Here is an 18,311-nt window from a genome sequence, read left to right as displayed (position 1 = left end):
CGCTCTATGGTGTCACACCGGGAAGTGACCCCCTCTAGTAACGCTGACCACAAGTAAACACTTCCCCAACCAGTTTGGGGCATGGGTGCCAAACTACTGGTGACTTTCTTGAGGCTCATTACGATACTACCAAGTAAACAATATATGCTCTGTACGTTCGAGATGTCAGTACCTCACGAGGCACGAATTAGATAGGGCGTTTGCATAAGCGTTTATTTCGGAGTGTCGTCCAATCAATTTCTTAGGCCAAGTTTGGCTCCTTTGGATCGCGGACATTTTTTCATGGGGCTTATGGACCGCCGCTTCGTACCGGTAAGCTTTTGTCTTTAGACCATCGAAGCTGAAACAAATCAAGAAAGTATGAAGAGAAGATCAGAGAACTAGCGATCAACTACCTTTAACTTGTAAAAGTGATGGTGCCCGATGAAATACAGTGTCATTACTACCATTGCTTGTTGATCGTGAAACTGCTTTTTCAGCCAAAGGTCTATACTGTGTTACTAATGCCACGTAAAAGCCGAAACTTGAGCCTACAATTTAACGTTGAGGCTTCTGTGTCCGTACGCATTTTAGACATATTGTTGAGAGTACGGACATCGACAGACATTATAAAATATGCACAATGGTGCATATTCATCGTGATATCTCCATCCGCTCAAGAGATCTCCCCCCAACAAGATGATTATAGTACGTTCGATGCTAACATGACTTCAACTGCGCCGTCATACAGTGACATGTCTCGCATGTCCAATGCGGCCGCGGCGATGGGGCGATTTTGAGCGAGCGAGGCATTAATCGAACAAAAGAGTTTCCTACAAAAGCGTTGCGACAATCTGCAGGAACGAAAGCGACCTCAAATCAGTTCGGTCACTTGTGTACTATCTATAGTTTTATGTCGATTACGTCGTGCTGAAATATTCGTTTTTTTTTTTTCGATTCATTTGTGAGTAACCCATACATGCGTTCCACTTAATACTCGTATTTTATCCCATTAATTTTGTGACTTACAAATAAAATTCGATACATCCGTTTCATTTCATTAGACTCGGTGTGTATACGCTGCCACGCCAAAAACTTGCGGTCAAGTACAAAGCCTACCCGTTGTTCGCTTCGCGGATCGTTCATCTGCGTTCTTGCTGTCTAATACAGCGATCTGATTGGCTGCGAGTCACAATGAGGTGCACGGGACTCGTTCCCCCATCCCCCCTCCCCCTCCCTTCGTTTTTCAAGTTGTCAGTGACTTGTGGCAGGAAAATTTAGGCCCACATGTTTTTCGTTTTTTTTTTTTTTCGTTTTCATATGACGTTTTCTTGTGGTTACTTTGAAGGCTGTAAATGCCATTGGGTGACTGGCGTCAGTATTTTCTCAGTGTTCCCGAACACTGACGACGTGCTCTTACCGGCTGCTTTCGAAAGCTGCTGCTTCCTGCTCAAGGGCTCTTATTAATTTTTATATATTCCAATGTATAGATCTTTGGAAAGACCGTCTTCTGCGCTCTGCCATCTTTGTCTGCTGGGCTGTGGAACGCCTTCTGAGCATGCGCTGTTGCTCTGCTGTGCGGTAGATTAGACGCTGGGCGTGCGTTCAGAGCGCAGTGACTCAGCATTTTTCGCCCGGATGATAACCGATGCAAAGGTATATACGTTTTCCGCCGTGATATGTAGTCTCGATCCTCTGTCGTTTTCCGCAGCTATTTTTGAGCAGTGCCACGTTTTACTGGTGTTTCCGTTTCACTGGAGGTTTAAAGTAAGTAAGAACAATAAAATAATACTTTCCGTAGCGGGAATGTGGATCTGGTGAAAAACATATACATCTCGCATCTGGTTTGCACCGGATGCGAGGCTCATTATTTTTGTAGGCTCACGTTTCTTCGTTCTTTTTCTGCGTTGATGTATGAGTTTTAACGATGTTAAGCGTGGGTAGACGCCCGACGTTGTTTGTGAGGTATATATAGAAATAGGTTCGTTGCACGAGCGTGCTTACTATTCACAACAAATAGTCGGAAACATTTATAAACTAAGACACGTGTTAGAGAAAGACGAATGGTTTCGTTGTCTGACCCTACTCCTTAGCTAAACTATACATATGTAGAATCGTATGGTATTGTGGATTTCCCGTGCGCTTTGAGGAGTATGATAAAGGAGTTTTTGTCAGTTGTTTTGGGGGTACACGGTTGTAATACAACGAGTGGCTCGTCTGTACCAATTTGTGAAACTGTATTGCAATCCCACGTGTTTTAGTGAACCGTATACCAACGCAGTTATGTAGGCGAGGCAATTAATGGCGCTTAACTAGCAGCACCATCTTGCAGCCTTCTTTGTGCGTTTACTCAGTACCACTTAAAGGGCGCTTCAAGATCACCTTCTCATTTTGTGTTGTATTCCAGCTGTCGTTGAGGGCAAGGCTGCCTGCCCGGTGGTAACATGACACAGACGGAGAAACTTGCTGAGGGGCTGAAAAGATAACTTTCTGTCAGGATTATCTTTACCTGCGGTCTTCTCGCTCGTTGCGATTATAAAATTGATCTTCCGACATTTTTTTTTTTGTACGAAAATATTTGTAATGAACATGCCTATTGTTACAGTTTGGGAGTAATTTGTATTTTAAAAAATACTAACTCTGAAACTCTATTTTTTTAAATAGACAGTTACTTGCCGGAAAAAACTGTAACTGAAATATAATATATTACTCAAGCAGTTAAACGACATTGCATTTTGTAGAGTTCTTGAGTCACGTACAAGCCTGCAGGGACGTGAACCAAGGCCAAGGTGACATTTGCAGGTAGGAAGTACAAAACCTTGCAGGTAGGAAGTACAAAACCCGGCTTTTGGAACATTTTTGCATTAAAACCTTGAGAGATTGACGCAGGAAAATTGTTTGTAAGACTGCAAATATAGGTGGAATTGTTCTCTGTCATCACTACGACTGCGCATCTAGACCTTGTGTACGCGCATCTTACATAAGTCTGAAATACGGCACAACAAAAATTTGTTTAGATACTGACACGTGTGTAAATAAAAGAATAACTCGAAATGATGTAGATCCTTAGTCATGGAATCCTGAATGTATATGATTTATTTTTAATAATTTGTATTTGCCACTTTCAGTGCAAGAACGATCGTTGACATTTTATCATATCCCGTAATTCATTAAAAACTTTGACTAAATGGCTCAAACGCAACCTCGATGTTAGCTCCCAGGTTATTTGGAAGTCGATAGGATTTCTCGTAGCCTATTTGTGAGTGCTGTTTGAGAAATCAGAATCCTCATACTTGAAATCAGAGGAAATTATCAAGTAGTGATCTAACGAATCCATAAGCTCATGACTTCTGCAAACACTAATGAATTGCTGGAAATAAAAAGGTAGATGATTTAGTACCGTACTTTTTGTTGGCATGGTGAGCATGAAAGTTGCAGGCAATTCTGTTCAACGTATTTTTATATTTTCACGGTAAGTTCATATTTTAAAGAAAGCCTTTCTTACTCACAGTAAACTGTTAGGTTGAGATTTGCTCTGTTTATCATTTGTAAGCTATCACTCTGCTGCGAGTCAGTATTGCACTATGCTTTATAAATGTCAGTTGCATTACTCCTCGTTTACAATTGTCAATAAACCTCTCCCTACTTCTAACATACGAAAACAAAATACGTCAATAAACAAAAATACTTTTTTAAAATTTTAGATTAACTGTGTACACTGGCGGCGGTGATTCCAATAAATGCGTCGTCATGTTAAAAAACTTCCAAAACCAGCAAGCTGAGCTGATCATAAGGCGTATTGTTGATCTACATCAGCCCACCGACCTTCATAGCCAACACACTCTTAGCGCAGGGTTGCAAGTCGTTGCAAGATCGGAAGGTCCCTCTGTTACCTGATCCCTAAATACTTGGCGTTCAACTTAAAAAAAGGGGACAAAACGAACTCAGCCGAGCAGACTGGGACATTCGCTTGCAGAAAAACACAATGAATGAATGAATCTCAAACCTTGGGCTTCCGACCACACAAGCTAGACGTCCAGTAAGTATGGCCAGCGTTTTACTTCTTGCACAACGTAAGCCGGCGCGGCTCGGTAGCCGTCAGCTTTCCTGAGTGGCGGACTCTCGTCGAAGAATCTACCTTCCCTCCGGAGAAAACGAATGTACTCGGGGTCGTGCTTTTCGGCAAAATCTGCCCAGCGAATTCCGTCGTCTCTCTGAGAGGACGCCAGTTTGATCTGAATACCCGAGATACTGAAACACCAGGAGCAGTGCCAACCGGCATACTTAGGCGAAACACCTTTTATCGTCCAATGAGTCCATACTGTTCCAGTGCTAGTTTTAGTGGGCTGAATGACGCGAAAAGGTTTGTTTTTTCGCACAAGGTTTGAGTCGTCTCCGTACACGTCTCGAAGGTAACCCACGGTGCAGACGCTAGTCACGATGACTGGCCTGTCATTCTCCCAGAAGAAGCCATAGAGGAACCACCGGAGTCCAAAAGCGACCGGTTCTCCGTAACCGTCGTGGTACTTGAGGAAGAGCATCACCTCCCTGCTGGGAATTTCGTCTGCGTCGCCTATCATGAAGAGGTCGTCGTCATGCAGATTCTTGAACCGATGACGGCCCTCCTGCCAGAGAAGACTTCGGATGTTAGTCTCGGGTGCCCAAGGATCTTTGTACATGCCGTAATTGGTTTCGCTCGTCAGGAGGATGATCTTGTTTCTGTGCTCTGAGAGAAATCCAGCGGAGAGATTGGAGCTGAGGTAGAGCGGCTTGGGACTGCCGAAATTAGTATAGCTGGACTCGCACACCACATAGTAGTCCACTGCGTCACCCAAAACGTGAATCCTGATGTCCAGCAAGTCCATCTCGTGGTTGAACATAAAGGAACTAATTATTGTGCGAGGTATGAGGCGGCGTTTGATGAGGCCTTGGGAATGCAGACTTCGAAAAACAGGGTCCTCCCATACGACCTGCGGTACTGAGCAGGTGTCTCCGTTCCACCCGTCTAGGCACACGCAAGAATACTTGCTCACCGATTTGTTGGTTCCGTAGGAGAAGCAGGGTTCACTGTCGGCACTCGGCATCGACTTGTACCGCTCTTGGTTTGCGTGTTTTCTCCGGGTATCGCCGATAATCTCCGCGGGACTGTTTTGCCTAAAAAATTGACCGCTTGTACCTAATTGCGAAATCCGGAACGCGGTGAAGATGTAGATAATTAACGTTAGCAGAGAAACAAACACGAATATCAGTTTTACGTTGGCACAAGCGGCTGCGAATGCAGTCCGACTCCCCTGCTGTGCTGCCATCGTATCCCCAAACTGAACCATTCCATTTCGGTGCCGCGGCACAGATGTTTCGTTGAGAGTAGAGAGCACGTGATCCAGTTTGCAACAACGTAATAAACTCCAGTACACGTTTTTATTTATGTTCTGGATTTTTCGATGCTTGCGTTGTGGAGTTGTTCTTTTTACAACAAGGCAATGAGTATTACGCAGCTCGAGGTTTTAAAAGGGCACAGGGAGTGTCAATACCATAAAACAACTGACTACCTGTTGTTGCTTTTTTGCGAACACAAATAAAATGCCCGGTGTCTGATAGGAAGAAGGAAATAAGCGTGATTATGTGCCCACACTGCCCAGGGCGCCCCATGCCAAGATAACCGATAATCAATGGGCGACGGAACAAAGGGAGGAGCTCTTGTAACGTTCCCCCCTCCCCCACTTACACACACACTTCAGGACTTGTGTAGCCAAAGCATCAGTTTAGATTGGAAACATGTTCATATTGTACAATCCTTATTTACCCATGTGTCAGTGACTTGGCGTAACCGAAGAGACCGCACTCTGCTTCTTTTTTTTTTAGTTTTACTCACCCAACAAAAGAATTCACACAAACCGTAGCAAGGAGTTTCCTCTGTGAGCATGAGAATGAACGGAATCATTGTCGTCTACATTTCACCAAAAAACGCGAAAATTTTATGCTACAAGCGCTGTTAGGAACAAAGAAGCTCTAAGTAATAGTGATTATAAAGATTTAAAAAAAGCAAACAAAGTTGTGGTTATTCATTTCCCGCACGTTGCTGTAACGAGAGCCAGTCACGAGATAAATAATATAAAAAAAGCATATCTACTTTTAATTACCTATACTCAACTATATCTCAAGTCCGACCGTAAGGGAAGTTACGAGCCATTCTAGCCAGTCCAGTTCTGTGAGCGTAGAATGTGACACGCTCTCCGCCGTCACTGCGTCCCTTCTACGTAGTCACCTTAAAGGGCGATTTACACACACACCTGCGTGAATTCGACCGAGTGCGACTGCAACAGCTTCCAACGTACGGGTTGCTATAGCAACAGCTCCGTCGGCTCCAACTAAACGGGCTAAAAACCGGTTTCGTTGGAGGCGACGGAGCTGTTGCTATAGCAACCCTCGCTCTTAGTCGGACTTAACGGAAGTGTGTGAATCGCCCTTAACACTCACACGGCATTGTGTTGGCTTCCATGACTCGAGTATAAAGAACGTTCGCACAATCATGTTTTATTGAATAAGTAAGATTTATATTAATTTAAGTCAGATTTTCTTTAAATCAAAATTGTTTTATATCCGATTTGCATGGCTTAAATTACGGTATCTACAAAATGATGTTTTCCTTTTTTTGTTGCCGATGTATTTTTTCTTTTAAACATGGACGATTGATTGTTGAAGGCTTCGAATTAAAGTCTCTTGATACTTCTTTTACAAGTAACGACAACCAATAAAAATGACAAAGCATATTCCGCTGGAACAAAATGGCGGCATTCAGTTGCAACCTCTGCTGTGCGCCGCCATTCGCTTCCTAAAATCTGCACCGTCACGAAGTCGGCGCTTCAAAGAATGTCGCTACTTGTAGGAAGCTCTTATCTAGAGACTTTAGTTCAAACCACTGAAATCTTAAAACAGTGTGAAAAAACATTCGGTGTAAATCTATACGTGCCTTAGAGTAGTAGAGTTTAGTAAGGAACTTTCTATCCTTTACGTAAACACCACGTCTTGTTAGGATGGAAGTAGCCGGATTGTTTTACGTAGTAAAACACTTTATTTTCTGTTATCCACCAACAAATCCGAGCATGAGACGACGGGGTTCCAATCTTTTTCCACAATTTCCCTTTAAAGCTTCAAGAAGAAATGTTTTCCGTCGGTTTCCGGCTGATTGCGCAACTGTTTGTTCAAGCAAAATATGAGTACACTCCTGGCAGCAACAAAAGTGCAAACAAAAAAAAAAAACAACAAAAAAACTCTTCTACAATTTAGAATTGTGGCTTTTGAACTTGAACACAGTTTGCCAGTTTACCAATGGCTCCTCGGCAATGTTTATTTTTTAATTATTTAATGTTCGCAAGCAGAAGTATGGTCTCATGAAGCATGTGGGACGAATATATAAGACAGAACGGGTATACTAGCCGAAGTAAGATCAAGCTGACCCGTGGCTCATCTGTCTCTGACAAAATTTTTTTATCTGCATCTGCCGATATGAATTTGCGTACATGAGCATGAACGCCTAATTTTTTTGTTTTAATTTTTTTTTGTGTGTTTGGTACGCATTACTTGCAATAAGACACCCAGTGACTTAGCGACCAAGCAGAAGTAGAAACACAGCTGAACGCTACGATTCGCTCAGAAGACCACTCCTTCCTGTTTATGTCCAGCCTGGCACAAATCTTTCTCGATATTTTTTTTCTTTATTAAAAAGGTCATATTAACATGAAAGACTCAAATGATAGGAAAACTGTGAGCAAGTATACATTATAAAATGTTGTTTTTGTGAAGGAATAATTAAAATTACTATATTAAAACCCATGTAATATAAATCACGTTTTAAACCATTATTCATATGATCTCTATTGTTATTTACCACCTTGAAGAAAACGTGGCGGGCATAGCTACGCGCACCTATAGTATTTGTTCTCTGCATGCATATAGCTTCCGAAATTTGTGACCGAGTTCTCTCAAGAAAGGTTGTTTATTTGCATAAAACATTGTACACCTCTTTTGTTTTGTTTTTTGCGAGATATTTGTAACGGAGTATTCGAGGCTCCAGTCAAATCAACGCCGCATAACGGCAGTGTCGAGAAGCTCCAAAAGGAGGTGCCTTCGCTTCTTGGTTTTCGCCGACAACGTAACTTCACTTTCTTGCTTATTAAAGGGGCACGGAAACGAAATGACGTGGTTGCGAGCTCTCGACCTCTCGCTTCAAAATTAGCCGCCGAGAAGCGGCATGCCATACGCTCGTGACGTCAAAGGCCTCCGCACGTCCAACCACACTGTAGTTAATTGCGGGTATATCCACTTGGTGGCGTCAACGCGTGATAATCTCGCCTGATACTGATATTCGAGGACTGTACGCCCCTATACATAGCTCTTCCATGAAATCCTTTGCGGCCATGCCGGTATTTGATGTGCATTCGGTTCACCGCGTTAGTTTCCCAACACAGAATTAGGAGGTGGAGGTAACCAGTAAGTAGACATAACCGTCAGTACCCAGCAATGGCAACACCTGAAAGCTATGTATATAGGGTATTCGCCGGATTCAATATTTGGGTGCGTTGTTCACAGCGCATCCGGAGGACATAGAGGGGGAGGGAGACATGGTTGGCTTGGCAGAGGTCTCCGCATCTTCAGATTAAGCTCCTACCTATGGACTGCTAAGAATGGCGATCTTGGTGGTGTGGAATGCACGTTGCGGAAGCACTGCGGAAGCTTCGCGACTCCGTTCATGCCCGAGTTGTCTATACGTTTGCGCTGTACTTCCGCGAGTGGCGCTGGTGCGGGAGGCATTCAACGTCATAACCACATCGGCCTCCCAACAACAAGGTGGTACTGAGAACTCGTTTCGTTTGTTTTAAATTTATTATTTTGCGTTTACAAACGAAATACTTCTGTTTCTGAGGTGCTGATTAACATAGTTTCTGGTAAAACAAAGAGATAAGAGATAAAATTTAGTTTCTGTACGCCTTTAAGATGACTCTGATCTAATCACACGCTTCGTGCTCAAGGAATGGCGACCACCTGCACTCTAAGAAAAAGTGAGCACCCCGCCTAGTCATCGTGCGTTTTGACGGCTGTAACTACCCCACAGGCTTACCTAACTACCCACTGGGCTCGAGCCATTGAGAGTTAGCACCCTGTTGGAAGGTGACAAGCATGGGGTAGTCACGTTTTATAAACTCTTGAATTGAACATTCAAGTGCATGCAGTCGTTTAATAGTAAAAGTCACTTCAAAAATCTCAAAAAGTACTTAAAACTTGTTTTCTTTGTGCGTTGGTTATTATTTATTCAAATTTAAACCGCTCGAAACAAGCGTCTGGCTCATTTCGCCTAAACTGGCAGAAAACAAACAAGTACAGGCAACTTTGGTACGCACCTACTAAAACCCGAGGCAGATAAAAAGTATCGCGGTTGTCCTTTTTGGTTCCGTCGCGGGTTTTACGATATACAACAGTAAACAACAGCTGGCAGCTGGCGTCGTGCTCGAGGAATTTAACCAAATCTCTAGAAAAGCACAGAAAGCTACGCACAGGCGTGAGTTGACTTGAATGTTCGTCGGACGAGATACTCTTGTCGTCTTTTATTGTGCGGTTCAGTAAAGAGCGTGCTTTCAATAAAGGTGTGATCGGTCAGTTCTGCGTGCAGTTCAGTTGCAAGTGGCCTCCTCGGTTCCGCCCGTTCCGCCGAACTTGCGCTCCTGTCGTACCCAATTTTTTTGCTTGCAAGTGCAGTGAAGTATGAAGCATTGCACACCACGACTCAGGCCGGACGGGACGAACCTACACAGATATCTGCGATCATGTTCGTGTATTTCACTATTTCTCTGTCTCGGGATACATGATTCGCCTTCACTGGCTCATTTGGCACATTTCATCGAGCATACTCGATAAAAAAAAAAAAAAAAGCTCAAACAAGTATGTGTCATCCAAGGCGGAGTACTTCGAAAGGGACTAGGATTTCAGGCCTTCCAGCACGCGTTCCTTTTATCTATATAAAAGATTCCAAGTAAATTTCCAAAAATAATGCATTGGCAAACATATACGTGCTATTTGTTTTAGAATTTTTTTTTTTTAGAAAAAGTATTGCTGGAGACGACAGCAGGTGCAGCGCAGAGAACTATGTTCTCGGCGTTCTTTGATGCTCAACAGCTCATTCACACTGGAAGCGGATCCGCATTCGCAAAGCGGTTGTGAGCGCGGTTGTATAAAGATCCAGTCCAATTGCACGCGCACTTGATGTCATGGAGTGCGCGTGCAATCGTACTGGATATTTATACAACCGCGTTCGCAACCGCTTTGCAAACGCGGATCCGCTTCCAGTGTGAATGAGCGGTAAGGCCGGTTCAGACACTTGCGTTTGAATGAGTTTGACAGCTTTGCGTCGAGAACCGAAAGCGACTCACCGGCACGACTGTGCTTCGTATGAAGCGTGGAATCCAATGGACTTCTTCCAAAACCGACGCGCCCCATCGTGGCGAAATACCACGCAGTGCACTCTGGGAACTAGTTGGCCACTCAGTTTCGGTTTCGACTGAGCAGCTTCACCTCATGCTATCACGCCGCGACCGAACGCGCTGCTTGCGTTTTCGATTACCCGACTTTTCACAAACGTACAATACACTCATTCTCGAGCGATGCAAAACGAAGGCCGGGGCACTTTCCTTGGTTCCCGAACCACCGGATATTATAACTCCGTATGAACGTAGTAAGACATGGCTTCGTCACCTCACCCCACGAGTGCATCTTTGAGTTCAATTTCAATAATCCCGTCTAGTACCAGTAAACTACAACTGAAATTTCGTCACATGGAGCCTTACACGTATTTTGTTTGCCAAACGTCCGCTTCTTGTTACTTCATTGGGCGAAAAGCAAGCCGCTTCCTCACAGGAGTATCAAAGTTGGGCCCAGCGTTGACGCATAAACTTTTAAGGAAACGCAATAAATTCGACCTCACTACTGCACAAAAGTTACTATGATGTCTTCCTCATGTCATCGTATATCTCCCACTCAAATTTTATGCTGATAGAAGATTAAGTTTAAGCAAACGCTGAGATCGGCGAGCTACGACGGAGGCCCTAACAAGCGTCCCCTACTCCTGGCTAAGCATTTTTGGACGAGCTTTTACTGACGCCCAAGATGTGTGCCTGAACGGTGTGCCTGAAATTATCTCGGCATACTCAGGCAGGAAGAAAGCAAACACGTAACAAATATTATGGCCATTAACAACCGTCAAATGCGCTTTGAATAATTTCGTTCGTTTGGCGCACCGCATTGGGGTTCATACCCGTCCGGTGCACTTCCAGCGAACGGTGCAACATTCTTCACATAAGTGCTCGACTTTTGCTTTCTTGAAACGTTTTGTATGTGCGAATGTGCTTATATGATTGCAGGATAACTTTATGCGCATATGCTGTGTTGAATATTAGTGGAATTCAAGCGGGTGGAGACTTCACTTCGTGCAGTGCTGCGTGTCAGTACAGATAAGAGATAAGAAGTGTGTTAAAACTGAGCTTTTCAATTGCGCCTCCGAGTTTTACCTCGCGTACTCAGGCGTATTAAGAAAAACAGTAATTGCAAAAAGTCATATTTTGTCTATGGACGCATGAAAAAACAAACAAAAAAACGTCCTGATCAACAACACTAATGTAAAGGCGCGAGCTCGATGTATGCATACTTATTGGTTGCTACAGCTTGTTGATTCGTACACAAGCAAGATCCCCGAGCTTCGCAGCATCGAGATTCCCAGCACCGGCTCGTCCACATACCTCGATTGGAACGCTAACGGAAAGGCTGAAGTACAAAAATACAACACGCATGTGTTAAGACAAGCTACACGTCTCGGGCTTGTGCTAAAGCTTCGAGGTCTGGCCATTTAGGTTAGAGTAGAGACCACAAATGACGCTCTCGGGACCAGAAAACATAAAATAACGGCTGTTTTTAGTACACGCTCTGTGTATAATCTCTTGTCGACGTGTCGATCGAAACCGAAACCATGTCACTCTCCTCCCTGGCCAACTAGTTCCCAGAGTGCAACGCGCGCCGTGTTGCATGCATGGCTTTATGGAAGTAGTCTATTCAAGGAATCATCTTCGCACGCGATGTAAGCAGCAGGGATGCCCTGGTTTCTCGCTGCCGCAACGCAGTCAGACGCAGTCAAACGCCACTGTCTGAACCAGGCTTTACATAATTTAGCATACGTATTTCGCGTTCGTTGCAGGTGAAGACACGGGCCCGAAAGCGGCAATTCTGCACTGTCCTCTTGGCGCGAGCGCATAGAACGCATATTTGAAAGACACACGCTTGAGCAGAAACAATTGTAGCGAAAAGAAGAAAACTGAAACAACGCTTCGGGGAGGACCGGCGGACGGGCTTCGCTAGAATCACCTGCGCGCGCTCAGTGTACTCAACATTTACTCAACCGCCGCTGAAGTCATTCGGATATGTAAAAAGAGAAAAGAAAATGCATCAGCGTGTTCAGAAAGTTGTGATTGCAGAAATTGTTTTCGATAATTAATACAATCAATTAAACAGGCTTCTGTATACTTAAAGTGTAGGCTAGCGAGAAAACGAAACTGATCAAAACGTGACGTGTAGCAACTATTCAAATTTATTCATGACCTGCAGTTCACTTTTGCAATAGATTACATTAGAGATACGAGCGCTTTCCTAAGGGCAGTAGAGGAAAATAATATATACGCGTAAACCTTGCACAGTCTTTTCGTATTTATGCAAAATATGACAGTGGTCACCATCCTAATCGGTCACAGAAAATACAGCAGTATATAAGGTGGCGGTGTCGACTAGACGTATATATAGGAATGCAGAGTGTCAATATCTCATATAGTACCTTGTGCTGTGTCTGAACGCGTTCCTGTGTAGAATGCTATGGTGTCTGTATGTAGGGTATGTGTGAAGTGTGTAGTAGAATATGTACAGTCGGGAGCAAAAGTTTGCGGGGCACGGGAGCGCGTGCCGAAAGGCATCGCCGCGCCGTGCGACGGCGATCTGCCGCATTAAAAAGCCACGCTTTGCGCATGCGCGCCCTTCGTGCTGGCAGTCATGTCTCTTTCGCTCGTTTCTGTCCGACTCACTCCTGATAACCGGAGTCGGCGCCAGGGGCGCAAGTTGCCGTTGCGCTGGCTGTCATGCCTTGCGTCCTCTTCAGCTGCCTCAGCAGCCGCGCTGGGTGAAGGAGCGCCTGGTTACCCCCCCCCCCCCCCCCCTCTCTTCCCCGTACGCGACCTCCATGACAAAGCGCGGTGGCTGAGGCGGCTGAAGCAGACGCACAACATGACAACCAGCGAAGCGCTAACCCGCGCCCCTGGCGCCGACTCCTGTTATCAGGAGGGCGTCGAAAAGAAACGAGCGAAAGAGACATGATTGCGAGCACGAAAGACGCGCATGCGCAAAGCGCGTCTCCTTAATGCGGCGGCGCGCCGTCGGACGGCGCGGCGATGCATTTCGGCACGCGCTCCCGTGCCCCGCAAACTTTTGCTCCCGACTGTACATACGTGAATGTCTGACGAAGCGCTGAACATAAAGACTGTTGATTTCGTTTTTTTTTCTAGTTTGAGCCCTCTCCGTTAGGTGGCGCGTGGCGCCGCCCAATTCAAGGAGTCGCGCGTTTATGTGTCTACTTATTTGAGTGAAAAACATGGAGGCGTTCCATGGCTCGACGGAGCAGCCCCAAAGGGTTCGGTTCTCAGCCTCTCGTCCCAGTGGGATCAGTCTCATAGCCAGTTGAATGGGTGTTCCGTGCGGTGAATAGCGCGAAGTGCGTGCACGAACGCGGTGAGGATTACCAGGGACTTGGAAGTGGATAACGAATGCTAACAGGTGAGCAGGAGCATTGAACGATCGGAACCGACGCCGCTTAAATCGGTGATGCTTCGCCTCACCGCGCTGTCAACCGAAACCGCCGGGTCACTTGCGGCAAGCACAGCAAGGAGACGCTCTGTTCAATAAAGATATCATTCCATTTGTCGCTATACGATTCCTTTCTTGAATGTTTTCTGGCCGCGAAGTAAATGCAGCCGGCCGCGCGAAAGCAGTCGCGGACAACCCCCTCAAATGCCTGCCCCCCCCCCCCCCCCCCCCTTTCTTTCACATCGTCGCCTCTACTCGTAATACGTGCGGTGTCCGTGGTTCGAGGCGCGTTTTGGAGTGCTTCAGTGCGCACGGAAGGCCGCGAACGGGCGCACGCACTTGAGAATCGTATTTTAGCAAAAAGCAGTCCAACTCGCTAGGCCTTACTCGTACTGCTCCACTGTCGCTTGCCAGCCGCCATGTTGCTTTTGGGGGTGCTCACTTTGGCAACCTGTTGATTGCGTGCCGTGTGATTACCCGTGGGGTTGTCAGTATAACGAAGGTGGGGTAGCGATATCTGTGACGGCTTCTGACTACCCCAAAGCTAGTACCCCACGACAACCCTTTTGTTGAGAGTGTGTGTTGCTTGATCGACTTTGCAAAAAAGTATATTGATAATCGAGATTTCATACAGATCTCAGAGGGGTAACAAGCAGGGCTGAACAATCCGAGCAATTTTGTAAAGCGTATCTTGATTTAATTAACGGTAAAGTATATTTGTTCACTCCCCGTGCCAAAATTAGTCACGGCTGAAAATTGAATTTGAGTTTACATTTGCTCGGTTTATTATTAAATTGATCGTAGCGTTTTAGAAAATCATTCGTTTTTAAATAAATATTAATTTGCACTTTATTTTCTTTCCCGCTAACTCTTTCACGCCTACATATATCAAAGCACAACATGTCAAGGAACAAAAGTCTTTTTTATATTATAACAACATCAACTCCTTCAACGTTTTCCCGCGTGTAGCCGAATCAAGAAGATATGCAGCCATATCGCCAGCTCGCCAACTGTACGGGTAGAGCCACCATAAAACTTTTTGTTGATCTAGTTCAACACCAGTCTTATGACATTCTTTAAGCGCACAATTACAATTAACAGGGTAATCAAAACAATCTTCTGCGACGTCACCCGGTTTGTACAACAACACATGTTTAAACACATGTTGCTGTACAAACCGAGACATTCGTAGTCAAGAAATGCACTCAATGAAACAAGTTCACAACTTGAGCGCTGGTCCACCTTGTGTTAGGGAATCAATAAGTGAAGCCATCGCCTTACGTCTTGCAAAAGGTAGGCAGGAGCAGCTTGGTAGCTGTCGGTGCTCTTGAGCGGCTGACGCTCGTCAAAAAGTTTACCTTCCTTCCTGAGACGCATAATGTACTCAGGATCGCGCTTTTTTGCCAAGTCTCCCCATCGAATTCCGTCGTCTCTCTGAGCCGACATTAGTTTGTGCTGAATTCCCGAAACATTAAAACACCAGGAGCAATGCCAACCGGCGTAGTTTGGCTGCACACCTCTTATCGCCCACGGAGTCCATTGTGTTCCTGTGCTAGTCCCAGCAGGTGGAATATCTCGAGGGTGTTCGTTCCTGCGCACGAGGTTTGAGTCGTCGCCATATACCTCTCGAAGGTAAGCTACAGTGCAGATGCTGGGCACTATAGATGGCAAGTAGTTCTCCCAGAAAAAGCCGTAGAAGAACCACCGGAGGTACAACACGATCGGCTCTCTGTAACCATCGTGGTACTTTAGAAAGAGCATCACCTCCCTACTGGGAATTTCGTCCGCGTCGTTTAGCATGAGGAGGTCGTCGTCACGCAGATTCTTGAACCGATGCCGGCCCTCCTTCCACAGAAGACTTCGGAGGTTATTCTCTGGCGCCCAATGATCTTTGTCTATTGCGTAATTGAATCCGCTCTTCAGGAGGACGATTTTGTGTCTGTGCTCCGAGAGGAACCCAGCAGAGAGATTGGAGCTGAGGTAGAGCTGCTTGGGGCTACCAAACAAAGTGTAGTTGGACTCGCACACCACGTAGTAGTCTACCGTGTCACCCAAAACATGAATCCGGATGTCTAACATGTCAATCTCGTGGTTGAACATAAACAAATTGATGATCATGCGAGGTCGAGGACGGCGCTTGATGATACCTTGAGCGTACCATCTTCGAACACCGCGGTCCATCCATAGGACCTGAGGCACTGAGCAAGTATCTCCGTTCCAGCCCTGTAGACACACGCAAGAATTATTGCTTACAGATGCGTTTGTTCCGTAAGCGAAACAAGATCCACCGTTGGCATTCGGCATGAGCTTCTCGCCGTCTTGCTTCGGGCGTTCCTTCCGGGCTAGGCTGATGACCTCCGCAGCACCATCTTGAGTCAGAGCGTAAACTATTCGGCCGAATTGTGAGAAACGTAAAGCAAGGAAGGTACAGAATATTAACGTCAGCAGCGAAAGAAAAACGAGTACGAACTTCACGCTGGCAAACGCGAACGCGGACGTACGTTTACACTGTGCTGCCATGATGTCGCGATTCCGAGATTTTTCATGGGGAACTGTGGTAGAGGTGTTCTTTGCCAAAAGAAGACCTTATGTTTTGCATGACATTGAGTGGACTGGAGGTTTCGGTCTCGTCGTCGTCATTTCTGAATTGCAAAGTAGCGCGTCAGCTCGCGCCGAGAAGTTTGGTCAGGCTGCGATCCAGAGCGGCATCCATGAAGTGGCCATAATAAACATATATCTTTAGTGCTTGGTAATCGGCCGCCGGACTACCTTATCACTTAAAATTTGTAGGAGCTCTACTTGAATACTGTTACGGTTTGATTACAATGATAATTGGAAAAAACGTGGACGACAAAGATAAGGAGCACGAGAAGAGCACGAGCTCGGGGAGTGTGACACTGAGCGGCGTTTCTGCCACGACCTGCCACGGTCGTGGTTTCTGCAAGCCGGGAGACTCACCGCAATGAACGGTTGTACTAGCGCCCGACAGCTGCCACGGCCAGCTAGGTGCTTTACAGGGTCGACGAGGCCGTCGCCAGACTAGGACGACTGGGGCTGCCATGTATAGCGCCTGGGGAAGCTCCAACACCTTGGGTTCTCGTACCTGAGCAAGGCGAAGGCGCCGGCCTTATTGGGGACCCGCAGCCAGACGGACTCGTGGGCGAAGCGTCGAGACCCAATGTGACTGTGACTGCGACCATACACTTGCTTGTTTCATCAAGTGTACGTTCAATTTGTCTAGTTATTTGTTTCCCTCCAATTTATTCTTCATTTTCCAACGACTTTTTTTATTACTTTAATTTTACGTTGCTGTAAATAGACAACTTATCCCCGATTTCCGCAATCCACATGTACTCTGTCTTTCTCTTTCCCAGACGGGCGTGACAAATATCCATTCGTGTGGTCATAAAGGAATATTTCGCTAAGTAACCTTAGGGTCGACGGCAAATCAACTAGCGATCCTCCGCGCCTGTCATGTTATCGCGATCCAAGAGCGCAGGCTAATTCGCCGATTACAAAGGGTCCCACGTTTAACGCAGGGGTGCACAACTAAAAAATTATGCGGGCCAAAATTATGATTATTGCAAACTGTGCGGGCCGCACCTGGTGCGACGTTCAGCATATTTTGGCTGCGGTCAGGCTTCCGATATCAGGTGCCATCGCACTCGTTGCTGTCTTTAGCACTATTCGCAATCTCATGTTCGTCATGGCAGATCGAAGGCGGTTCTTGCTGAGAGTCATCAGTGAGAAGGTCTGCTCACAAACATAAAGGTTCCTGGAAAATGACATCAGTTTCAAGGCGTGGTTCACGAGGTTTCCATACTTGCTCTTGTTTTGGTTTTTGTAGACCATAAGCTGCGGAGATTCGCGATACATAGTTTTCAGCTCCGGTGAAGACTGGAGGTCGATGAACTTCGGTTGCATCGTCGGATCAGAGTCCTTCGGGGACGCGGAAAAAGTATCGCGGAAAAGGTCGTAGTATGCTTTCTCGACCTCAAGTACCTTGAATCGATGCTGGAACTCAAAGAGAAGGCTCTCAACGTGTGGTGCGTATGTCGTAGTCACCGACTTCTACATTTTCATTGATGGAAGTATGTTCCTGACAGGTTGCAAAGTGTGCTAAATTTCCAGTTTGAATCTGCGATGTGAACAGGCGCAAATTTTCTTGGAATTCGAAGATTGTACTTACCAAACGCGAAATGAAGCTGTCGTTTCATTAAAGAGCTGTGTTGAGCGTATTTAGGTTGCATGAAATATTTGTGAGAAATACCAAATGCTTAGCCGCTGGTCATCTTCCAGCTCTGGTGTTTGCTTCCCTTCTTCGAGCAAGAAAGCGATGATCTTGTCCTTGAGAACTACGAAACGACTCAGAACATTCCTACGGCTCAGCCAGCGAACTTCGGTGTGATACAGGATATCCTTGTGCTTGTTCGCCATTTCTTTAA

The 18,311-nt window shown here is 45.7% G+C and overlaps 2 protein-coding genes across 2 annotated transcripts; both read right to left on the bottom strand.

Moving 5' to 3' along the window:
- Positions 1 to 3,870: 3,870 nt before the first annotated feature.
- LOC115310406 (beta-1,4-mannosyl-glycoprotein 4-beta-N-acetylglucosaminyltransferase-like) lies at positions 3,871 to 5,260 on the bottom strand. Its single transcript, XM_029968774.4, has one exon. The coding sequence runs from the start codon at positions 5,061 to 5,063 to the stop codon at positions 4,008 to 4,010; it is 1,056 nt and encodes a 351-aa protein (XP_029824634.4). The 5' UTR covers positions 5,064 to 5,260; the 3' UTR covers positions 3,871 to 4,007.
- A 9,854-nt stretch (positions 5,261 to 15,114) lies between these two features.
- LOC8023969 (beta-1,4-mannosyl-glycoprotein 4-beta-N-acetylglucosaminyltransferase-like) lies at positions 15,115 to 16,386 on the bottom strand. Its single transcript, XM_029968758.2, has one exon. The coding sequence runs from the start codon at positions 16,384 to 16,386 to the stop codon at positions 15,115 to 15,117; it is 1,272 nt and encodes a 423-aa protein (XP_029824618.2).
- Positions 16,387 to 18,311: the final 1,925 nt, after the last annotated feature.

The sequence above is a fragment of the Ixodes scapularis genome, unplaced genomic scaffold, assembly GCF_016920785.2.
Source record: "Ixodes scapularis isolate PalLabHiFi unplaced genomic scaffold, ASM1692078v2 PGA_scaffold2__306_contigs__length_199485367, whole genome shotgun sequence".
Classification (NCBI taxonomy): Eukaryota; Metazoa; Arthropoda; class Arachnida; order Ixodida; family Ixodidae; genus Ixodes; species Ixodes scapularis.
This window is presented reverse-complemented; position numbering and strand designations above follow the sequence as displayed.